The sequence below is a fragment of the Cryptomeria japonica genome, chromosome 3 (genome assembly GCF_030272615.1).
Source record: "Cryptomeria japonica chromosome 3, Sugi_1.0, whole genome shotgun sequence".
Lineage (NCBI taxonomy): Eukaryota > Viridiplantae > Streptophyta > Pinopsida > Cupressales > Cupressaceae > Cryptomeria > Cryptomeria japonica.
Window position 1 is genome coordinate 50,040,463 of NC_081407.1, and position 26,025 is coordinate 50,066,487.

At 36.5% G+C, this 26,025-nt stretch overlaps 2 protein-coding genes across 6 annotated transcripts in view; both read right to left on the bottom strand.

Moving 5' to 3' along the window:
* Positions 1-1,000: 1,000 nt before the first annotated feature.
* LOC131033004 (MADS-box transcription factor 14) overlaps positions 1,001-26,025 on the bottom strand; it is a 224,065-nt gene continuing 199,040 nt past the window's right edge. For all 5 annotated transcript variants that reach the window (XM_057964130.2, XM_057964124.2, XM_057964118.2 and 2 more), the window contains 2 exons: positions 1,398-1,439; positions 1,001-1,311 (listed from right to left, as the gene is read on the bottom strand). Coding sequence is in view for 1 of the 5 variants with exons in the window: in XM_057964124.2 (XP_057820107.2) it covers positions 1,401-1,439 (39 nt within the window). In the remaining 4 variants the exon portion in view is untranslated. The remainder of the gene's footprint in view (positions 1,312-1,397; positions 1,440-26,025) is intronic.
* On the bottom strand, positions 22,822-25,420 carry LOC131032997 (uncharacterized). Its single transcript, XM_057964100.2, has 5 exons — positions 24,886-25,420; positions 24,475-24,773; positions 23,969-24,366; positions 23,437-23,845; positions 22,822-23,326 (listed from the first exon to the last, which is right to left on the bottom strand). The coding sequence occupies exons 1-4, from the start codon at positions 25,308-25,310 to the stop codon at positions 23,675-23,677; spliced, it is 1,293 nt and encodes a 430-aa protein (XP_057820083.2). The 5' UTR covers positions 25,311-25,420; the 3' UTR covers positions 22,822-23,326; positions 23,437-23,674.

The window sequence follows — 26,025 nt, forward strand, 5'->3', positions numbered from 1 at the left end:
AAGACTACTGATTTCTAAATGTCTATTGTTCAATTTTGTACTCATGATCTTAGATATGACTCTATGCCCAATAGCTAGGCACCGATCTGTGATATTTTTCAGATCTGGTTCATAAACAATCAATCTTTTCAAAATCATCTTTCTTTTCCCTGCTCTTTCTTGTTTTATTATAAATTATTAGTAATTGTTTGTTCTCCATGCTAGTCAATGAAGTTTGTCCAAGATCTGAGCCAATTCTGAGCGAAATTCATGTATTTTGACATATTTTGGAAAGAACAAAATCTGTTATGCAATGCCCAATTGAATGCATGATTTAATCCTTAGGTGTTGCTGAGAGGTCCACCTGCCTAGGGTCCTACAAAGGCTGAAGTGAAAGAGAAATTGTTTATTTCCTGTTAATTGACCAAATCCAGTATTGAGATTGAGAATAAAGTTTGGTTATCTTTTAGATCTTAGCATTTTGTTGATTTGGAAACCCCAGTGAGGAAACGCCCCATTAGTTATGGTAAACATCCTTTACATTAGCCTGAAATGAGGTACAGAAAATCTCTTGGACCATATAATGTCAGGCTGCACACACGATCTCTTCATTAAAAATGATCTTTTGAGATAAAGAAGAAGCAGTTAGCAGAAATTATCATCATGAAATCATGTGAGATTAAGTTTAGTTTGAGATAGATCTTGTTGATTGCAGCATCTGTATTCAGGTAACCGTTGACTTCTTCGATGAAGTCAATATTAGGGTGGTATGCCTCGTGACTTGTACCAATCTGTATCATGTTTACAATTCCTTTCTGGTCAAAAGAAAACGAAACATTATGATGGCAATAAGAAAAAAGGTTAAGACAGTCTGTATCTTTCTTTTTCAGATTAAGCCTTTTCCAGTCTGTTAACTGAAATTTACTCTGGATTTCCTTTCAATTTCATAAAATTACTGTTTAAAAACAATCAGAAGCTGAAATCAGAGCATAGACACCAAACAAAGAGATTTGAAGTCTAATAATTTTAATGGAATATTTGGATTTCCTAAGAAACAACGTAGCTGTAAAAAATCTTGTTGAACAGAATTGAACTTCACAGCGACTGAAATGAGTTACAGAGAATATCATGGACCATAGAAACGCCTTTGAGTTCATCCAATCTTTTGAGATTAAGAAGAATCAGTTAGCAGAATTATTATAATAAAAATTACGTGAGATAAAGGTTAGTTTGAGGCAGATATTGTAGAGTTACAGCGTCTGATTCCAATTTATCGTTGACTTCCTCCATCATCTCAATATTAAGGTGGCATACTTTGTGATTTCTACCAATCTGCATCATATTTAGAATACCATTCTAGTCAAAAGCGAAAGAAACATTATAATGGCAGTGAGGAGAAGTATAGAACAGTTTGTTACCTTTTAATCCAGCTCAGCTTTTTCCAGTCTAAATAACTTTTCCTGCGTTACAGTCAATCATCGGCCATTATCAGAATAGGGTCACTACAGGTGTAATGAGCAATTTAAGGCAACTCTGTTTATGCAGTTTATAGCAATTCCAATTTAAAATGCGAAACATGCTAAAAGAAATCAAATAAAGCTAAAAAGAGATTAAGTACAGGATTAATTTCAGAGATTGCTAAACCCCATAAATATTTATTATAGCAATCCTTAGGTCAATGTCGAAAACCACCAGCATCGTCTAATCTATAATGATACAATCTAAGTTGCAGACAGCAAACGAAAAAAGCTAATAATAAAAATCAGCTTGAAAGTTTTAAGAGGATAAAAATCTAAACAGATAAATATTAAAAAAACAAATAAAATAAGGAAAAGTGTCATAAATAATTGAATATTTAATTTAAGAAACCAATCCACCACTTTCGAAGTCAGGGAAGTTCAACAACACTGTCGACCAAAAAACTTCTTTTGGTAAGGTAATTCTCTAGGCCTCGAATTAAGATTCTAATAATAACAATCATGTTCGTTAAGTGTTCCCACCAAGGAATCCATATCAAAGGAAGAAGGATAATTTATAGATTCTAAGCTTAGCAATGTTTCCTTGAGCCTTACACATATTGCAGTTATCAACTTATGATGCAGCACTGTGTCTAGACCTGCAAAACTTACTCCACAACAGTACCCTGTTGTCTAACCTGTTCAAATTAAATAAAACAATTATCCTACAGCACAGGTACAAACAGGAGTAATAAAAAGGTATCCAGAAATATAACAAGTAGACTTCTGTTATTATATTTCCATAAACAGAAAGTAAAACAGAGCAGTGAATAATGAAGACTGCTGTCTCCATATCAAGTTCATCTCTTTCTCTAAAAACCCTTAAAAGCTTTCTACCACTTATTTCTCCTCTCACTAACTTTCCTAATCCTATATAGACTCCCCATAACTCCCCAGCTCATTAAAGGACACAAACTCAACTAGAAGCTAACAATAGCAAATACTAGGAAGCCAGTCAAAACAAACAACTGAACAAATGTCTAAAACTGTAGTAAAGAGATCCTAAAAGGACTGGACAGTCACCCAACCAACTCAACGTGGGTGGGCTGTTAGATTAAATGCTCCGCATCAACTTGTGAGTGTGAGGATGCATTTAGATCTCTGATAAATGATAGGAAAATAATCCACAATATCAATAGTTTAATTGCCCTCAAAGTTAAGATTATGTGATCAAATTACAGATGTTATTTCCTTAAATTTAATTAGCAAAAATATTAGAAAAGAACATATGAGACGTTAAGTTTAACAAGGGATAGCCTTTTAAGAAAACTCAATAGCAAAAGGATGCAAATAATTATATTAAATCTACGAATATAAATACAATACAACCTCCTTAGTCTGTCTCCCTCAATATTTGGTCTCACAGTTAATAGTTTCTACACACTTCTCGATCACAACATCATCATCTTCCTTACCATGCCATAGACTACATATAGACCGGTTTGTTTCCTTAGAATGCCAACCGACTATTAGAAACATCAATTATAAAATCATTAAACTAGGACCTTGTCATAGTTTCGTACCTACCATGTCACTCTCAACAGGAACCTTCACATGGATGGACTACTCATCAGTCTAGATACTCCCATAATTGACCAAGTCATCAATTGTGACCATACACCCACTGTATGGAGGAATGATAAAAGTTTTATTTCTATAGTACCAACAAGATTATTCCCGTGGTTTGCACTAGCATAGACAACAATCATATGAGATTACCCTTTCATTCCGCTCGTCGTCATAGAACACCTAAAATGCTCTAGCATTATTACACATACTCGAACAATGTACTCTACACAAGATGCAGTAACTATAATGTAATAAAAAATTCTTTGATTGCTACCATGGCTTCACCAAGGTCCAGGAGATATCCAGGCCATACTGCAAACTGTAACTTCAACTGTATTTTATCATATACGCTTTCAACACTATTCTACAGTCTGCAATTAAACTTCTCCATAAAAGAAACTCATAGAAGTCTCAAGCATTCTTCTCACTCAAAAATTCTCCATAGGTGAATGTCAGGCCAGGATTTACAACATAGAATGGATATTCAAAAGCTGTCTTATTTGATTCGCGATGGGAATATATTTTTAAAACAAATAAAAGATGGTTAAACTGTCTGAACAGAACTTCCTCAATGGAAAATTGTTTTCACACAAGACTATCATTAAAAAAAAACAATAAAATATAAAAAATAAATAAAACACAATTAGTCCCATGATTAATATTGTAAAATCCCTCCCTTAATCTGAAGGGATGAAACCAAGCGTTCCTTGGAATTTCTCAAACTTCTCTCGTCCAAGTTTTTGGTAAGAATATCTACAGGCTGATCTGGAGAGGTACAATATTTGAGATGTACACTCGTGTCTTCCAAATGATGTCGAATTATATTAACTTTGTGTTAGTGTTAATGTGTTTGGTTCGATCATGACAAATTGGATTTTGGCCATTTTCATTGCAGATCGATTGTAAACAAAGAGTGGTGTGGACGAATTCTTCGAAGTCATAAGATATCCCAAGTTGCCTCAAGGGCTACCATGTTTTCAGTAAAAGATATGGCTGGTAATAGTTGCTTCTTAGTTTTCTAAGAAATGACTAAAGACTCAAGATGTATTAAGAAACCAGATGTGCATTTTCCATCACTTATAGTTTGAATCTAAAATATCCAACCAAAGGAAAGTGCATTCTCTTGGTGTTTTTTAGCCCATAGATTTGAGTGTCTTATAAATACCGAAGATCTTGATTGGTTGCTAAGCAATGAATTTCTTTAAGTCATTGCACGAATCTAGAGAGTGTTAGGATAACTGGTGGACAACTGAGAATGAGGGGGGGTGAATCAGTTGTCAACAGATTATATTAATCAAACATCTTTATAACCTTTAACCAGAGCACATAAACATTGAATACCAGAATAGCAGAAACAGATACCGATAAGCAATAAAACTTAAGAATGAAACAGAGAATTAACACAATGCAACCATACCACATAACACCATGATTTGTACGCGGAAAACCCGATAAAGGGAAAAACCACGGTGGGAAGCCTACCCACAGTCAGATGATACTTCTGCAGAAAGTGTGCGATACAATAAGCAGCCTACACATGCAGGAAGGCACACTGCCTAGAGCATACTGCTCATTACAAAGGAGTCTCACTGACTACAGAAAGGTTATAACCACCTCAATATAATTGGACAACAATCCAGAAGAATGAACTGCCAGAGATAGCATCTACCATGCCTGATTACAGTTCCAGTTAAACTCAATATCGAAAGCCTTTGACCTCTTACTTAAACCCAATTCGATCACCTATGATCGACCAAATCTCCTTCACATATGATATTGCATTCCATGACCACGAACATTTTTCACCACGATCTACAATGAGATCTTACATCAATTTATACAAACCTTAAGGCCTAAACCAATTAGGTCAGCCACCTAAAAGATATTACAATAAGATCATTACATACATCCATATTACAATGATATGCCATGTCATCTTTAGACCAAAACAATATTAACCAATCCATAAAACATCCCGGTAACGTGTAGAGAACACGTTAACATAATACCGGTCCATCCTAGATAGGTACCATACCTAATCTGGGTCCACCACACCAAAGCGTTGTCTCCAATCAGTCGAGCCATGATCAAGGATCACCTTCTGCATCTTGAGTTCCATCTAGAAACTACACCAACACCACTTATGCATCCTGTCAAAGATTCTCAGAAAAAGCTCTGCTGGTAAAACCTTAAACCCTTACCGATACCACAAGTTCTTCTACCGGTAAGCAAACCTGTCTGGTGGTAACCAATCATAACAGCTAGTGTTGACATCAATGACAAAACATCAATGCAACACATAATCAATTCCTACATATTGCTAACAATCTCCCCCTTTGGCATTGATAACAACACTAGATGTAAAAAAGAAAACATCTAAGTGCCAAGAAGTGCCAAAAATTTCTCATAGAAGATATAAAAATGAAAAGCTAAAAAATCTCAGCAACTCCCCCTCAGAAGTGCAATTCAATATGAAACTGATCTAAATTTTTCACATATAACTCTTCCCTTTTGACATCAATGCCAAAGATATGACATAAATATCAAAATTCTGTGAATCTCAAAGCTGACTACTCCTCCTGAATAGTAACACCACTACATCAACCCGGAACAAAGGATAAAGTTGATGATGCATACCGGACTGATGGTCTGCTCCATCAATTAAGTTTCTACCCGAAGGGTAGATACCCCTAACCTGTCTCTCAAATACTCAAATGATTCCTTAGACAACGGTTTAGTGAATATATCTGCAATCTATTCTTTAGTGTTCACATAAACCAATTTGACTTCCTTTTCTTCCACCTTGTCCTTCAAAGAGTTATATTTTATTGAAATGTGCTTAGGCTTAGAGTGAAATATCGGATTCTTAGACATGTCAATAGCTGCAGAGCTATCACAATAGATAACTACCGGTTCACTATAATTTACCTTGGTATCCTTCAACATTTGCTTCATCCACAAGACTTGAGTGCAATTAGTTGCTGCTGCAACATATTGAGCTTCTGCAGTAGATAAAGAAATGCATGACTGTTTTTTGCTGATCCATGAAACTAATTATTTTCCAAGAAAGAAAGCTCCACCAGAAGTGCTCTTCCTGTCATTAGTATCTCCTACCCAATCTGAATATGTATATGCATATAAAGTGAAGTTATCATCTCTAGAATACCATAAGCCATATTTTGTTGTTCCTTGCAAATACCAAAATATCCCCTTTACTGCACATTCGTGATTTTCTTTAGGATTACTTTGATATCTTGAAATAATACTTACTGCATTCATAATATTTGGTCTAGTCTGAGTTAGATATAACAAGCCACCAATCATAGATTTATACCTTGTCAAATTTATCGGTGCAGATGTGTCTTTCATAGATAATTTCTCACTTGTCACCATAGGAGTAATTACCGGTTTGGAATTATCCATACCAAACTTCTTCAACAATTCCCTTAGATACTTAGTTTGACAAATAAAAATGCCTTTGTCAGTTTGAGTAATCTGCAAACCTAAGAAAAATCTCATCTCACCAATCATGGACATTTGAAATTCATTCTTCATATTATTAGAGAATTCCATGCACAATTTATCTTCACCTCCAAAAATGATATCATCAACAAATACTTCAATAATCAGAATATCATCATCAGTGATCTCGTAATATAAATTACTGTCAGAACTGCCTTTAGTAAAACCAAGCTTCAAAAGATATTTATCCAACCTTGCATACCAAGCTCTAGGAGCTTGTTTCAATCCATATAATGCGTTCCTTAACCTGCAAACCATATCTTTGTCATCTGTCAGTGAAAATCCATTAGGCTGCTCAATGTATACCTCTTCCTCAAGTTCACCATTCAAAAACGCACATTTAATATCCATTTGATAGACCTTATAGTTCTTATATGCTGCATGGGCAAGAAATAGTCTAACAGCTTCAATTCTAGCTATGGGTGCAAATTACCCACCGTAATCAATTTCTTCCATTTGAGAATATCCTTTACAAACCAATCTAGCCTTGTTTTTTACAACTTGACCATCCTCATTTAGTTTATTTCTAAAAACCCATTTAGTTCCAATAACATTCTTATTTTTAGGTCGGGGAACTAAAGTCCAAGTGTTATTCTTCTCTATCTGATCTAATTCATCTTCTATAGTCTTTAACCAATGTTTATCTTTACAAGCTTCAATAACAAATGCCGGTTCAATTTAAGAAATAAGACATACCTCTTCATTTGTTAGTCTTCTTCTTGTCATAACTCCCTTGTTCCCATCTCCAATGATTTGATCTTCAGAATGATTTAACCTTACATACCTTGGTGTCTTCTGAAATTCAGGTTCACTGTTCTGATCATCTGTCACAGTTGAATTTTCTAATTAACTGGTGTAACTATTTCAATACTTTGTAGCGATTGGGGCATTGTCGATTCAGGTATGATTATTTCCATTGCTGGTTCCCTATCATATGATATAGATTGATTTCCGTATTGCTCATCCACTTTCATATTTGCGCTCTCCACAATTTTCTGCAATCTTTTGTTATAACATCTATATGCTTTGCTCTGAATTGAATATCCAAGAAATATCCCTTCATCACATCTAGAATCAAACTTCCTAATTGAATCATCCCTTTTGATATAACATTTACTTTCAAAAATTATGAAATATTTAACAGTGGGTGTATGTCCAAACCATAATTCATAAGGGGTCTTACCGATTTCACCTTTGATATGAACTCTGTTGAATGTGTAGACTATTTTACTCATTTATTCTCTCCAGTAGAAGTGAGACAATTTGGCTTCCGTCATCATGGTTCTTGCTGCATCCAAAATGGTTCTATGCTTCCTTTCCACTACATTCTGCTGAGGAATCTGAGGTGCAAATAACTATCTCCTAATTCCATTTGTCTCACAATAACTGTTAAATTCATGAGAAATGAACTCACCGCCTTGATTTGATCTCAGACATTTGATATTCAATTCAGTTTTTGTTTCTACCTTTTCTTTAAAGATCTTGAATTTCTCAAATGCTTCAAACTTCTCCCTTAGAAAAGTCACCCACATCATTCTAGAATAATCATCAATTATCAGCATGAAGTATCTATCACCTTGAAAGCTTCTGATCCTTGCTGAACCACATAGGTCAGTATGTATCAAATCAAGCACATCATTAGATTTATCATGTATGCTCTTAAAAGAAGTTCTAATTTGTTTTCCCAATTGACATTCCTTACATGCCGGATTATGAAGCTTTATAATCTTAGGTATATCTCTAATTGCCTTTGTGGAACTGATCTTAACAATACAATCAAAATTATCATGACACAACCTCTTATGCCATAACCAACTCTCATCAATATGAGCAATCAAACATGTCTTATTACCAGTGTTCAAGTGAAAGATATTACCTCCAATCTAAGTACCGGTTGCAATCTCCAAACCAGTTTTGTTAATGATTTTGCATTTTCTATCTTTAAACTGAAGTTGGAATCCCTTGTCCACCAATTGACCAACACTTAAAAGATTATGCTTTAAGCCTTCTACATAATAGACATTATCAGTATTATGCTTGCCATCCAGAGAAATAATACCTCTACCTTTGATCATACATGCTTTGTCATCGCCAAATCTGACTTGACCGCCATTGTATTCTTGCGGGGACAAAAATTTTTTTTTATCTCTAGTCATATGATGTGAACATTCACTATCAATTACCCATTCATCCTTGTCTTCAACTTTTGCTGCCAGGGCCTTTTCTTCATTCTTGATAGCCGGTTCCAATTCATCTTCCTTTAAAGCATAGAACACCCATTCCTTTCCATTGCCAGATCCACTAGCAGAGTCTGTTGCCGGTTCATCCTCAGAGTCATCACTTACTCCTTCCTCATCCAATATTTAGCATTGTTTGTTTTTCTTGAATCTATATCTGTTTAGATTAGGCTTAAATGATTTCTTAACTCTTTCTTCAAATCTTGCATTCCTTTCAGGACATCTAAATGCAAAATGTGACCAATCTTATTACATGCAAAAGATTTAAAAGGTGATTTTCGTTCATACTTATTTCTTGTCGGTCCTTTAGGCACTCTTCTAGCAAATAAGGCTTCAAGTTGCTCAAATTCTTCATCCTCTTTCCTCATATCTTCCAATTCTTTTGCATATAAGGCTTTCCAATCACTTTTGCCGGTAGATGATGATGCATGAAAAACAGGTTCAGATTTTGCAACTCCAAAGGGTCCAAATTCTTCAAGCTCAAAAGCAAATAATTTCCCAATCAGAATGTCTCTATTAATTGAAGTGTTTGCCATTGTTGTCAATTCATTAATTGCAATCGCCTTCATCTTGTAAGCCGGTGGAAGGGCTCTCAAGACTTTAGAAACTATTTCATCTTCACTCAGAGATCCTCCACAATATTGAATTTCCATGACAATCTCATTTACTCTTTCCATAAATATAGTAATTATTTTATTATCTTTCATCTTCAAGTTCTCATAACTTACTAAGTAACCATCAAGTTTAGCAATTTTGACACTAGGGTCACCTTCATTCAGAGTTTGCAATTTCTCCCACATAACCTTTGCAAATGATTTATCAGTCAATCCCATGATTTGCTGATCAGTGAGTGCACACAAGAGGGCTTCTCTTGCTCTGCAATCATTTTCAATATTCTTGTCCAAGTCTGCAGGAGCAGGATTGCCAGATGCCGAATCATAAGGTGTATATCCTTTCTCAGTGATCTCCCAAATATCCTTTCCAAGACATCTAAGATGAGTCTCCATTTGTATTTTCCATATCCCATAATTTGTTCCATCAAGCTTAGGGATTTATCTTCTGAAAATAGTTGACGGTGGATTTGAAGTATTAGTTGCCATAAGATCTACCTCAAGCGGTTAAGCTTCTGCAAAAGAGGACCAAAGCTATGATACCAATTGTTAGGATAACCGGTGGACAACTGAGAGGGTGGGGGGGGGGGGGTGAATCAGTTGTCAACAGATTATATTAATCAAACCACTTTTTAACCTTTAACTGGAGCACATAAACATTCAATACTGGAATAGTAGAAACAGATACCAATAAGCAATAAAACTTAAGAATGAAACAGAGAATTAACACAATGCAACCATACCACATAACACCATGATTTGTATGTAGAAAACCCGTTAAAGCGAAAAACCACGGTGGGAAGCCTACCCACAGTCAGATGATACTTCTCCAAAAGTATGTGATATAATAAGGGGCTTGCACATGCAGGAAGGCACACTGCATAGAACATACTGCTCATTACAACGAAGTCTCACTGACCACAGAGAGGTTATAACCACCTCAATATAATTGGACAACAATAAAAAAGAATGAACTGCCAGAGATAGCATCTACCATGCCTGATTACAGTCCTGGTAAAGCTCAATACCGGAGGCCTTTGACCTCTTACTTAAACCCAATTCGATCACCTATGATCAACCAAATCTCCTTCGCATATGATATTTCATTCCATGACCACGAACAATTTTTACCATGATCTACAATGAGATCTTACATCAATTTATACAAACCCTAAGGCCTAAACCAATTAGGTCGGCCACCTAAAAGATATTACAATAAGATCATTACATAAATCCATATTACAATGATATGCCATGTCGGCTTTGGACCAAAACAATATTAAGCAATCCATAAAACATCCCGGTAATGTGTAGAGAACACGTTAACATGATACCGGTCCATAACCTAGATAGGTACCAGACCTAATCTGGGTCTACCATGCCAAAGCGATGTCTCCAATCAGTCGAGCCATGATCAAGGATCACCTTCTGCATCCTGAGTCCCATCTAGAAGCCGCACCAACACCACTTATGCATCCTGTCAAAGATTCTCAGAAAAAGCTCTGCCGGTAAAACCGTAAACCCTTACCGGTAACACAAGTTCTTCTACCAGTAACCAAAACCTGTCTAGTGGTAACCAATCATACTAGCTAGTGTTGACATCAATGACAAAAAATCAATGCAACACATAATCAATTCCTCCATATTGCCAACAAAGAAAACAACGATAAATGATGTAGGAGCATTCATGGTTACCAAACAATCCTGCATCAACCAAAAATATTTCCTTTCTTGCATTTTACTGTGTAGTAGTTTAAGCATTTTCTCTGCAATGGACTAGATATTTCTCTTCATGCTTTGCAGATCTGGATTCACACTCTAGACATGATCATCTACATCATATCCAAAGATTTGTTGATTTTCATCAAGCTATCATGTCTGAAAGCTCATTTTTTTGCCAGAACATTGTGTGTCTATGGTGCCAATTCAATTTCAGACCCTTCCATTGTGTGCGGCTCTGATTACAACATCATTCGAGACATTGGGACCTGGGGGAATCCTTTCTTGTGGTCTGCATTCCATTTTCTCCTTCTGCAATGTATTTTGAGGTCGACCTACACATTTCATCATTCTTTAGATTTGAGACTTTTAACGCTGATGCGGATCATTTCTGAAGCTTGTAAAACATGTATAATAATAGATTGTAGTCATTCAAAGGAAATTCAAAGATCAGTAGTTAGATTCGTAAGGACATACCACTCACATTGTGAATTTAGTTCTGCCAATCTGTGGGACTGTGATCAGGCCAATCTGCCCTATAAGCGTTGTTATTCCATATACCAAATTGATGTTGCTGATGGTAAATCTATTGATCTTCTTGCTTATCGGGTGTTTTGTTGTCTTATTTCCATTGTGTTCACTCTATATTGCACAGTTGGGTATTCTTATTCTAGACCTTTCATTCATGACTATAACAAGTGGTATCAAAGAAAGCTTTGAGTAGAGCTAGGGCATTCCTTGAGGTGAACAGATTGTCGACCTAAGGCAAACTACAAGTGTTGTAAATTGACTGCCAACTGCGAGGCAATTGAGACCTTGTATCCAGATTGCTGAATTGAGGCAATTGCATCAGAGTAAAGGAAGAGATGTTGCCTATAGCGAATATTGCTAATAGAATGGATGCAATGATGGAAATGATGAGACCAATAAGAGTCCGATTAGATGATATAGAAGAGGATAGAAAGAGAGGCTTAAACCCTAGACCAGAAGGCAAAAGTGAAGATGAATTAGACCAAAACCTAGTCGACCACGATTTTGGAGACGAGAAAAAAGAATCAAATCAAATAAAGATGATGAAAGCTATTTCAAAGATCAGTAAAAGACCTAGAATTGAAATTCAAAATTAAAAGGAAAATATAAACCCTGAGGAACTAATTGATTGCATAAATTATATGAAAGAGTACTTCGAATATGCAGAAATTGAAGATCTGGAGAGAGTAAGATTTTTGAAAACCAAGTAGAAAGGTCACGCTACTTAATGGTAGAAAGAAGTTCAGTTGGATATGAATAGGAGAGGAAAAGAGAAAATTACAAAATGGGATAAGATGGTGACAAAACTGAAGAACCAATTCATACCTACTGATTATGAGGTTGAGTTGCTAAAAAGATTGCAAAACCTAAGACAAAAAGAGAAACCTTTGAAGGAGTATATCGTGCAATTCTACAAAATAATCATTAGGGCTAGACATGTGAAGCAAGCAATGAAAAGGTTGCACGGTACATCAATGGACTACAAACAAATATTAAGGAAGAATTGGCTCTAGTAAGAATAACATTAGTTGAGGGATCATATCAATTTGCATCGAAAGTAGAGGAGAACATGAATAAAAAGTGTGACCAAAGACAGAGATCTGAAAGATGTAGATTTTAGAGAGACAAAATACAACCCGAAGAAGGGCAGTCCTACACTGAGAAAAACAAATAAGATAGACCTATCTGGAATGATCAAAAATAAAGGAAATGATGATAAAATTACCTATCGCAGTGACAAGGGAGGCTATTGTTGGACATTGTTGCTGCTAGGATATGTTGTTGTCATTGATGTCAACATATTCCTGTGATTTATTGCTCCGATGATTGCAGATTGGTTTATTGCGATCTTAGTTTGTTGTATTGAGTATTTCTAGTATCATTATATTCTTTTGTATTCGTTTTGGTGATCCGGATAACTTAACTGATCATATCATATGATCCGGTTTGCAGTTTGTTTTTTTGATCAGTGCTTTATAGAGTTCAGTATTTCCTCCGGTATATTCTAGTGTGATCAGATCTTGAGTTGAGATTTTGGGAGATTGTTTGGGATGGTCTTGTGTATCTTCAGTTTAGATGGTTCGTGATTTGATGTTTCGCAAGTTATCTTTCTTCATGACAATTGTTGTTGCTTGTTTCAGATGTTGATCGATGAAGATTTGATAAGTCGTGTTGCTACAACTCTTACTGATGATTCTAATGTGCTTGTTGGTGTTTCCTAAGTATGTCCTATTTATTTTGATGATCCGCATTGATCGTTGTGCGTGTTCTTGGTAATTTTGTCGAACTGGTGATGTTCTTCATGTTACGCAGTTTTCCTGGTGATGTAGCATGTTGCGGTTGATTTTAGCATGATTACAATTGGTGTTGAGCATTTGAAAATTTGATTTAGGTCCATGTTATGTCATGTATATCATTATAATGGTCCAGTGATTGATCTTTGTATCATGTGATGTAATTTTGTAATTGTGAGTTGAGGGTTTAGCCGACCTTGTTGTAAAGGTTGATAAATTGTATAAATAGGTGATATAGTTATGTAATTTTGGTGTCAAGATTGTGTCTGCATTATCAGAGTGGTGTATGTGCAAATAAGTGATTCATCCTTTGGCATTGTGATTGAGTAGAGATTGATGTTGTAGAGCAGACAATTGTGCTTAACGGGAACGGTCACCAAGCATTTGTAGATGCTATTATTGTAGTTCATTCCCTCCGGATTGTAGTCCGAATCTTGCTGTAAGTCAGTGAGACTTCTCTAAGGGTTGTAGCCATCCAAGTTATTATATTTGAGCAGTGAGCTCTAAGCAGTGTGCCTGAATGCTGGTGCATTCCCCATTGTAAATTTTTCACATACTACTTGTTTGCTCCATTTCAGAAATAGTGAAAGTTTAAACTTTTGGTGACAAAAGTTTAAATATTGTTAACCATTGAAAATTTTCACAAGTTGTCAAAAGATACTCGCATGCGTTTCACATGGTTTTCATCGTCTTCATGCATCTTCAAATGGTCATGGTTGTTTCAGTTTATTTAGGATGGTATAATATTTCAAAGAGGGCTATCTTTCATTTTAGTCGAAGTCCTCAAAGTGATCAAAATTTAGGTTTCTAGATGAAATGTTGGGAAGCAAAGGTAATGAATGATATTCATTTTCCATTCAAGAGGCAACTCATATGACTTGGAAGTATTGATAAAGAGGATTTTATGGCATTCTCATGTGGTCACAAGCATTGATATTCATCACTATCAATGTTAACACTTACTCGAATTACTCATGTCAAAGTCTCAAAATAATTGTTGCTCACTTTGACAGTTACTTGCAAATTGAAAGATTTAAAATCCAATGTTGTTGGCAAAGGTGTTTTACATCCATTTCAAAAATCAAAAGTTGGATCCTAATGGCTAAAGGTTACGATAACAGAAATAATAATGCTTATTTAGGCCTTTCAAAATAATTGTCAAAGTAACCCAAGCTACTGGTTTGCCAATAAATAGCTTAAAACAGTACAAGTCAATACAAATCAGTATTTTGCACGAAAATCATAACTTACCAAAAAGCAAATGTCATTTTCATTTTTTATTTCTATCGACCATTTCTCTAAGGTGGCCAAGTTTGTGCAAACACTTTCGGTGAAAGGTGGCCAAGTTTGTGCAAACACTTTCGGTAACAAAGTTATTATCGGCAAGTTACCTTATTTTCCAAAGAAGCCGATATACTTGTATGGGACATGTTTTCGAAGTTTCACTCATCTGTCAGGGGCTTTCTCAAGTTTCCAAAGTTACCGAAATCTCATGTATTCATTAATATTATCGGAAAGTTGTTTATGTTTTGAAAGAGAGGATGGCAAAAGAGTTCACTGACGACAACTTGAAGTATTTTGGCAAAACACCGAAAGCGATGCCCAAGATCATTAAATCTATCATGATATTTCGGTAAGTTGGCTCCCTTAACTAAAATACCGATGCACATATTCATCGATGGATTGTTTAGTCTCCAAAATTACCATATATCGGCCTTGTCAGCCAGTTTAGTAAATATCTAAAGTTGTCGACTTTTGTTGTGAACTATCTCTAGACTGAAGATGATAAAACAAAGCCGCCATGAATAACGGCATTCCCTTCACCTACGGCATGGCACAAGAACTTCTTGGTGAAACGCCTCGGATAAATGTTATCTCATGCAATACAATTATCACACAGTGTGCGTAGATCAAAATAAGAACATGGATTGTTTGTTTGAATGACTCAAGGAGACAATTTCTCATATGGTGCGATGATTGCAAGAGTTGCATGAAATAACTCCGATGATAAGTCATTAGAAACTTTTAAAGCAAGCAGGTGTAAAGCCGTATTCTGCAACCACGTTGTCATCTCCCCTGCCCGCGAGTTTGGCAATATAACTCAAAGAAATGTGGTCTAAGGACAAGCAAATATTGTATGATATGCGCATCAATGATTTGTTCAAAAGGCTTTAGAAGCTCGCAAGCCAATATAAGTGACAGTCATGTAAGTATATTATCTATGCACGCAAGTTAGAGCCTTGAGATTGTATCGAAGCACAATGTCTACTGAAAGCACTTCAGAAACTTTCAAGAGAATGCAAGAGCAAGTATAAAGCCATGCCTCACGAACTTTGCCAATTTCCTCGAGTTTGGTCTAGAATGAAGGAAATATAGTGCGCAGAAATGGGAGCTACATAACGACATATTGACATCCATCAGAACATTATGATTGGCGACCTTTATTAGATTCAAAAAAAAACTCAAGACAAAATGCATACAGAATGTGGAGTCACTGACATACTGGTTTTATTTGTTGCATGCAAAAAGTTTCGTTGAAAAGGGTTTTAGAAACTTTCAGGTAAATGCGGTCAGCCAGGTTTATAGCCAAATTGCAGCACCGAACTGTTTGAAACGCCGCCTCTGAGAGATGTCATTCCACAGAATGTAATAATTGCAGGATATGTACAAAATAGATTTATTGAAAAAGTCTTTAAAAATTCCGCATAAGCACAACTTGCTGGAGTAAAGACCAAGCTTTGCTGTTCTTGCCAAACATAAGCACAACTTGCTGGAGTAAAGACCAAGCTTTGCTGTTCTTGCCAAACATCCCCCTCTCGTGTGCCATTTTGAAAACTCTGGATCTGTTTTTGCAGCTAAAAAACGACTATTAAAGATGTTTTGAAAATTTCAAGTTCCACTTTTTTGCAAAGCATTGTATGAAGGACTCATATAGTACTATTCAAGCAGAGAAATGCTTTGGATGTGTGTTCAATTCATCAAAAAGTGTTATTGTTAATAATCTTATGTCCTATCAATGATAACCATTTGCTATCCTTTAACATTGCATGTGAAGAAGATTATTATTTCAAGTTTTGGTATCTTAACTTGGATGTGTGAAATTTAAAAATTGATAAGTTTATATCTTATTTCTCTATCAGTTTTGATTATACATTATTACATTGTGTTCTTTGAATCATAGAAAATTCATATACCCCCATCGTATGAGGAAGTTGCCCCAATCTAACGTAGAGGAAGATTGCAGTTTGATTGCAATCTCTCCAACTGTTGGAACGGTTGTCACTGCTCTTTGAGCAAACATGGTCAATTTTGAAGGAGAATTCGCAGTGACAAATCTTGGTGTTGTGTGGTGTCTTATCAATTTGCTTATCTTTGTTATTGCTGCAGTTTATCAGATTTGTATTTGTGGTTGAGTTTGTAGTTCCGATAGAAAACTGATTCACCACCCCCCTTAAGTTTTCTCTTATTGTTGTTGCCAAGAGCTACAATTCAGTTTGCAATGATGGATATCGAAGAGATTGGGGTAGATTTGAGAACAAACCGTTCAAAGGAACCTGGTTTAAGTATCCCGGTGAAGGTCATTGAGTATTTGACTGCCATTAAGGGAGTACCGTAAGACAACTGAAAATAATGCTGGAGCAGCCTATGTAGAAGAGGGACCTATTAGATTACCTAATTCGGTTTGCAAACCAAAGAAAGGCGAATCATTGGTGATGAGGAGACCTTTATTGCTAGAAGAGAACACTAAGGAGTCACCACAAAGGAAGAGTCTATTCAGGACTAGATGCAAGTTTGGAGGTAAATGTTGCAGAGTCATTGTTGATAGTGGTAGTATAGACAACTTAATTTGAATGGATATGTTGATCAAGCTGAATTTGAAGATAATGAAGCATCCAAGACCCTATAAGATAGCATGGATTCAAGATGAATACAGAGTACTGTTAAGTGAACAATGTTGGGTAAAATTTCATACTGGATCTTATCATGATAAAGTACTGTGTGATATTATGCCCATGGATGTATATCTGTTGTTGGGGAGACCATGGCAATATCATAGAAAGGTAATTCATGATGGAAGAAGAATCACCTACATTGTGACATCTAATGGCAAGAGGCATGCATTAATACCTTTGGAGGAGGAAGAAGAGAACAGTGAAGCGTGTAGTAACACCAAGATTTATTTGATCGATGGAAGAAAATTCTTAGAAGTCTAAGACATGAAAACATGTGTTTTGCATTGATTCCAAAGGTCGGAAAATCTAGAAGCTAAGAGCTATATCGGAAGACAAGATGAACCACTCCAGAGAGAGATAACAGACTTGTTGACAAAATACAATGATAATCAAAGAATATGCCAAATAGATTACCACCAGTCCAACGTATCAGTCATCATATAGATCTCATACGAGGAGCTAGTTTGCCTAACAAAGCAGCACATAGAATGACACCAACAGAGAATACAGAGTTGAACAGACAAGAAGGAGAACTGCAGAAGAAAGGATTGATTAGAGAAAGATTAAGCCCATGTCTGCTACCTATTGTGCAAGTGCACCTAAGAAAGATGGAGAATGGAGGATGTGTACTAATTCGAGAGCAATCAATAAGATCATTGTGAAGTATAGATTCCCATTGCCAAGGATGGATGGCATTATGGATTGTCCAAGTGGAGCAAAGTATTTCACCAAGATTGACTTCAAGAGTGGAAAACATCAGATCAAAATCGAAAAGGAAGATGAATGGAAGACTTCATTTAAGACAAATGAGGGACCATATTTGGGATTTTTCATTTTTGTAGAGGGATTAAAGATGGATCCGGACAAGGTTAGAGAAATTGTTAAATGGCCTACACTAGTAAATGCTGGAGAGGTGAGATCTTTACATGGGTTGGCTACTTTCTATAGGAAGTTCATCAGAAATAATAGCAGTATTTGCACACCTATGACTGAGATGATGAGAGGAGATAAGGACTTCAAGTGGATATTTGAAGCACAAATAAGCTTTGAGTTGTTGAAACAAAAAAGTGACAAATCAACCGGTGTTAGCTTTGCCCGATTTTAACGAAGTATTTCACGTTGATTGTGATACTAGTGAAAATGCGATAGGAGCAATATTGAGTCAAGAAGCAAGACTAGTAGCATATTTTAGTGAGAAGTTAAAGGATGCTAGGAAAATATATTTGGTATATGATCAACAATTCTATGTCATAGTTCAAGCCTTGAAGAAGTGGAGACATTACTTGCTGCCTAAGGAATTTGTGTTGTATATCGATCACCAAGATTTGTAATATTTGAATAGTCAAAACAAGTTGAATCATAGACATATGAGATGGCTTGAGTTCTTGTAGAGTTACTCATTTATGTTGAAGCATAGAAGTGGTAAGTCAAACAAAGTTGCAGATCCAATGACCCGAAGGAGGAACCTTCTAACATAAATGAGAGTGGATGTGTTGGGTTTTGAAGAACTTAAACATTTATATGAAGGTGACTATGATTTTGTAGAAGTGTAGAAGGCATGTAAGGAACTAGTAATGATCGATAGAAGCTACTGGTTGGATTACTTCAGTCCAAAAGAGATGTTATTTAAGGGAAATCGGTTGTACATTCCAAGGAGTTAAATGAGAGAGAACCTGATCAAGTAAAAGCATAGTATTTTTGGCCTAAGATGTATAAAGTTATCGAGAAGTATGTTCATAGTAGCAAACATTATCAAGTTGCAAAAGGAAGTATTCAATATACCGAATTATACAAACCTTTGATAGTACCAGAAAGACCTTGGGAAGACATTATCATGGATTTCATATTCAGGTTGTCAAGAGCATAAAGAGGACATGATTCATTAATGGTAATAGTAGACAGATTTTCTAAAATGACACATTTCATTCCTTGTAAGAAGACCAATAATGCAGTATATGTTGCAGATCTATTTTTCAAGGACATTGTCAGATTAGATGGATTACCAAAGAGCATAATTTCAAATGGGGATACCAAATTCATTGGATACTTTTGGAGAACCTAATGAAAAATGATGAAGACAGACTTGAAATTCGATTCAGCATATCATCCACAAATTCATTGGATAGTTTCGGTAACTTGTTAAGATGTGTAGTATGAGATAAAGCAGGAAATTGGAATATAGCTCTACCACAAGCAGAGTTTGAAACTGAAGTATAGGGAAGACACCATTTGAGGTTATGACTAGAGTGCATCCTAAAGGAGTTGCAAAAATTAGAGACATCAATATGGAGAAAATGAGGAGTGCAAAAGTAGAAGAATTTGTACGGTACATAGAGATCTAGTGCATAAGAAGATCCAAAACATTTGGAGAACATGAACAATAAGTAAAAGGAGCATGCAGATGAAAAGAGGAGACATAAAGAGTATTCTATTAGAGATTAAGTCTTGATGTATCTCAAAAAGGAGAGATTTACATCTCGTACATATAACAAGTGGAAGATGAGGGAGTATGGACCATGTAAGATTCTTAGGAAGTTTGATTCTAGAAATGAATATGAAGTGGAGTTACCGGAGACATTGGGTATATCACCTAATTTCAATATTGTAAATATCTATGAGTATCATCAAAGACAATTAGATGCTAGTATCAATGAGGTTTGTTTGGAGGATCAGTTACCACCTCAACCACAGGAATAGATTGGGCGAATTTTGGGTAGCAAAATCGGAAAGAGCACTACGAACAAGAAATATCAAGATTATTTGGTCAAGTGGAAAGAAAAACCGATGTAAGATTCAACATGGATTTATCAAGTTGCTATAGATCACCTTGGTTTTCCTCCAGTCCCAACTAAATGAGACACTCACTTTCCTTCTATCTTTGGTTGTCTAATACAAGAACAACCCTGGTTACTGAGCAATCCGGCATTAACCAAAAATATTTCCTTTCTTACATTTCAATTTGTTGTTGCCTTAGTATTTTCTTTGAATTAGACTAGATCCTTATAGATTTGGATTCACACTCTAGACATGGTCATCTACATCATATCCAAAGATCTTTTGATTTTCATCAAGTTATAATATTCGAAAGCTCATTCATTTGCCAGAACATTCTGTCTGTGGTAACAATTCACTTACAGGCCCTTCCTGTTGCGTGAAGATCTAATTGGAGCATCATTTGAGATATTGGGACCTAAGGGAAATCTTTCCTATGGTCCGCATTCTGTTTTCTGTTGGTCATTTGGAGGAATTGATTATGTGTTGCCTTGATGTTTTATCATTTATGTCAGAACTAGCTGTTTTGGATGCTTTACCAGCACCCTTATGGTCCCGATAGGTTGTTTGGTTTCTGGTTGGTTTGGATCCGGCATGATCCTGTATGCTCCGATATGTTTGCGTCATAGAATTGGCTTATTCATGCTACTCAGATTCATGTTCAGTCAATTGGTTTTGATCTGGTAGTCAGATGCTATCCTGATTGCTAGAAAGCTTGGTTTGTAGTTCCAGCAAGGGTTTCACCGGTAGAGCTTTGATGAAGATTTTTGATGATATGCATAAGTGGTGTTGGTGCGGCTTCTGGTGGAGATTTAGGATACTGATGGTGATCATGTTCGAGACTTAGTTGATTGAGATTATTGCTTTGGCATGTATGGACCTAAATTGGGTCCCGATATTGTCTAGATTATGGACCGGCTTAATGTAACGTGTGGATTGGACCTCTCGATGTGTTTCCAGGATATCTTATGGATTGGATATTATTTGTTTTGTCTCAGGCTGACATGTTTTGTAATTATATAATCATTTTATTGTCAGGTGGCTGACCTTATTGTTTATGGTCGAGGGTTTGTATATATATGATGTAAGATCTCATTGTAGATCATATAGGGCATGGGATACGAATATGTAAGGAGCGAATAATGTAATAATCATTCAAGTAGAGGATTTTGTCGATCATTGGTGATCGAGTTGGGTTTATGTAAGAGGATTTAGTCGTTCAGTATTGAGCTTAATCAGAACTGTACTCAGGCATAGCAGATGCTATCTTTGCAGTTCATTCCTTCTTCTAGATTGTAGTCAATGAGACTCCTTTTGTGATGAGTAGTGCGCTCTACGCTGGTGACCATCCAGCAAGTGCAGACCCCTCATTTGTAATTCACATACTGCAGAAGTATTATCTAATTGTGGGTAGGCTTCCCACCGTGGCTTTTCCCTTTACCGGGTTTTCTATGTATAAATCTTGGTGTCATGTGGATGGTATTTATTCTTTGATTATTGCTTATGCTTAATTGGTTTATCTTCTATTTCGGTATTTGGTTTATGTATTCGGGTATTGATCTTTTCGGTTCCGGTATTAAAGTTTAAATTGCTTAAGGTTCCGGCAATCTGGTGACAACTGATTCACCCTGCCCCCCCTCTCAATTGTCTTCCGGTTATTTGAATTGTCTAACATTTTCTCCTTCCGCAATGTATTTTGAGGTCGACCTACATATTTCATCATTTTTTGAGTTTGAGACCTTTGAGGTCGACGCAAATCTTTTTCAGAACTTATAAAGTATATATAATAACATCTTGTAGTCATTCAAAGGTAGTTCAGAGATCAATAGTTAGATTCATAAGAATATACCATCCACACTTTGAATTTAGTTTCACCAATCTGTGGGACTATTACCAGGCCAATGTGCCCTATGTAAATCTGTAATGCCTTGTAGTAGGCCTGTCAGCCCATTGTTATTTTGGATACCAATGCATATGATGTAATTGATGTTGTTGATGATAAATATATTAATCTTTTTTCTTACTGAGTGTTTTGTTGTGTTGATTCTATGTTGCACAGTTGGTCAATCCTCTTCCAGACCTTCCATCCATGATTGCACCAAGAAATGAAATATCTAGGCTGTTGGCATTTTGATGATGTTTTGATCGTCATTGATGGACACACACTTTCTTGATGTATGAGTTATACTCAACCGGTAATTGTTCCAACCGGTATTGTATATAGTCTTTATACCATAGTTGAACTACTCACGACTCGGCTCAACTCGCCAAGCCCCTGGGAAAAAAACTCAATGAAAACTCGGGAAAAACTTGGCGAAAAACTCGGCAACTTAAAAACACACTTAAACTTAGTAAAAAATGCATTTTTTTTACAAAATTTAATGAGAAGATGCATCCACTGAGTCAATAAATGATAATACAAAAGAAACAAGCTGATTCTAGATATATTTAAATGCAAAGTGTCTACAAAATCGCATCCTCATGAGGAATGCTGATGGCTGGAAGCCTAGAAGCAAAATAGTAAATTACTAAATAGTTTTTGTAAAAACAAAGTTAAATACATCATTACAAATTATAATTACAACTTCCTCTTCCCAGCTCTAGCAAAAACATGGGGAGAGGTAGAACAAGAGGGTCTAGACTGTCTCGTCGCATAAGTCTGCTGTGGGACTGGGCGTGACTGTGCCTCCTTGCTCAGTATGGTTGGTTGAGACTCATCCTCCATCCTGGATGAAGCTATGTCTCCACCTGCCTCTGGCACTAGCAATGAATCCTCATCCTCATCCTCCTCAATGTCATCCAGCCTGAAACCAAATCCACCACCCTCCTCCATAGCCTGCCTCTTCAAATCAGTGATGTCAGTGTCGGAAAACAATGGAGGTTGCTCCTGTGATGTCCAATCACTGTAAGGATCTATATCATCCAAGTCAATTGGACCACCTTGTAGTTCCTCTACCTTCTTTACACGCAATCGAAGATTATATTGCATGTAGACAAGGTCATTGAGCCGTTTCTGCGCTAACTTGCTCCTCTTCTTCGTGTGGATTACTTCAAACAAGCTCCAATTGCGCTCACAATTGGATGAACTGCAATTGTTTCCACCCCAATTTTGCCACCAAGCATCTGCAAAATAAATAAAATGGAAAAGTTAGAAACCAAAGGGAAAAGAGAAAACATAATTTATCAATCATTTTAGTCTTTAGATCCCAAAATCCAAATGACAAATGTTATACCTGGGGTTTGAGTGGTTCTTCCTCTCCTAGCCGGCTCTGAAGAGAATAGCTTACCCCTTCCTCCCTCATAATTTTGGAGCTCACTCACAATGAGGTCTCTCTCCTCAACATCAGGTACCATCCTCTCAATGCCTATACTGAGGCCCTCCATGACTTCTCCATTCGAATCTGAGTAAGAAACCCCAAACCTAAAACGAGGGTTGAGGAAGTAACCTGCTGCATGAATGGGTTGGTGGAGCTAATTGTTCCACCTCCTATCAACAATTTCCCAAATGGGATCAAATTTGAGCCTATCCCCCTTGTAATTTTTGATAGACTCCTTGGCCCTATCCATGGCCTCATAAAGATATCCCATTGGGGTTTTATCCCCATCCACCAAGCGAAGAACTCGAACCAAGGGCTCTGACACCTACAATTGAAAAATACAAATTACAAAAAGATTAAAATTTAAATAATGAAGTTACAAATTAGTAATGAGAAACTTGAATCAAGAATAACTAAAATTTAAAAATTAAAGTTTTAAAGTAACAACCTTCACAATCTCTGCAGCCCTTTGTGCAAATTGGTTGTCGAAGACTATGCATGCTACAGCCTCTCCTTCAGGCTTCTTTGAATAAGGTGAGTTAAGCCATTCTCCACTCACGAACATTTGTTTCCAAGAAGTCAATGCAGCAAGAAGGCTTTGCAACGTCAAGAATATCATTGCAAACCTTGTGACACCAGCTCTCACCAAATCTTTCCCTTGGGTGTGTTGTCTCATCAAATGTGGGACCCAGGGGTGATTGTAAATATATTTGGTGATCCTCCTTGCATTTTCCACAATTGGAGTCACCCACTCAAGTTTTCCTATGTCCTCCAAGAGAAGGTCAAGGACATGTGCTGCACAAGGTGTCCAAAAAAGAGTGGTGTGCCCCTCTTGGAGGATTCTTCCTGCAAAAGAAGAATTTATTCTTAAGAAATATGCAACCAAGTAAAACAAAGTCACAACAAATGAAAATATTGCTAATGCCTAAAGGTGATAATTTAAAAGGATTCTACCTGCTGACACATATGTTGCTGCATTATCTGTGATGATTTGCACCACATTCTCTACCCCCACCTCCATGATGACATGCTCCAACATTCCAGCCAATGTTTCTGCATTTTTCACCTTGCTGGAGGCATCAACAGATTTCAAGAATACTACATTCTCCTTACAAGCAACCAAAAAATTGATGATGGTGCGGTTCTTGCCATCTATCCACCCATCAGAAAGAATGGTGCAGCCATAATTTGCCCATTCAATTTTTTGATCCTGCATCACTTCTCTTGCCCAACCAACTGCCATTGTGAGCAACCTGTAAGTGCAAAGTGAAATTAGGTCTTACTACACAATTTTGATTTAATAAACAAGAAATCTAAAAATTAATTAAAAATGAAATCAAGTGGACTATGTAGTAATTTACTAACCTCCCACTCAAATCCTTGCAAGAAGGGGCCTTGTACCCCTTTCCTGAAACTATCATAGCAGTCACCAAATTCAACCAATAAGCATTCTCCGCCACATTGAATGCAATGTTGTTGAAGTACCAAAAATCAGCTACTGCAATGTCAGTTTTCTCATGTACCTCCTTATTCCATCCAGTGACCTCTAATGATGGTTGTGCTCCAGGTGTGTTCCTAGGCACAAAATAATCACCTATGGACCCTGCTCGTGGTGATGGAAGTGGAACAGTGCCAGGTACTCTACTAGAGGAAGCAGAAGCAACGGGCGAGGTGATGGTTGGTTTGCGGATACGTGGGCCACGCCGAGAGCCCACTATGCCCTCAAGTGCTTCTTGTTCCTCTTCAAGGTCAATAGAAACACCTTGAGATTCAACTATGGCTGATCTCATGGCTAGTTTTGCCTTCTCCTTTCACAATTTCTTCTCTTCCCCAGCTGCAAGTAGGGCATTCATTTGTCTTTTTATTTCTTCATTGGTCCCAGGGCATGCTCTAGCATCATGCCTATCTAATCCCTACAAGGTGGTATTTGAGGCGATTGATGCTCCCATGAAGTATTTTCTCACATTTTATGCATATAACTGACCCAGGATCGGGTCCCTCATTGGCATACCTTCATGCCCCATCTCTAGCACCTCTAGGACGGGTGCCTATATATCCAGATGGGCATGGATCCAGTGGCCATTGCTCCCTTGCCATGATTAATGCTTACTTAACCTACACATACAAAGTGAAAAAAAAATTTAACATTTTAGTTAAACAATATAGCAAACTATCTACATTAGTTTAAATAAATTTAGACATCATTCAAAGTTTTTTTTCAAAAAAAGTAGGGTTTGATTTTTTTTTGAAAACTAGATTCTTCAAAAAAATTGTGAAAATTCAACAAAACTTGTCAAATCTAGTGTTAAATCTTGTGCAAATAACTTAGAAATGATTTAGATTACCTAGGAATCATTTCTAATCCATCTAAATGCAACAAAAAATAAACAAATTGTTTTAAAAAAGCATAGAAAAAAAATGCAAAAACTTACCTGGGAATCTGATTTTCCCTTCAAATCCCCTTTAAATCCACTTGGAATCACTCAAAAATCACTCCAAATCACC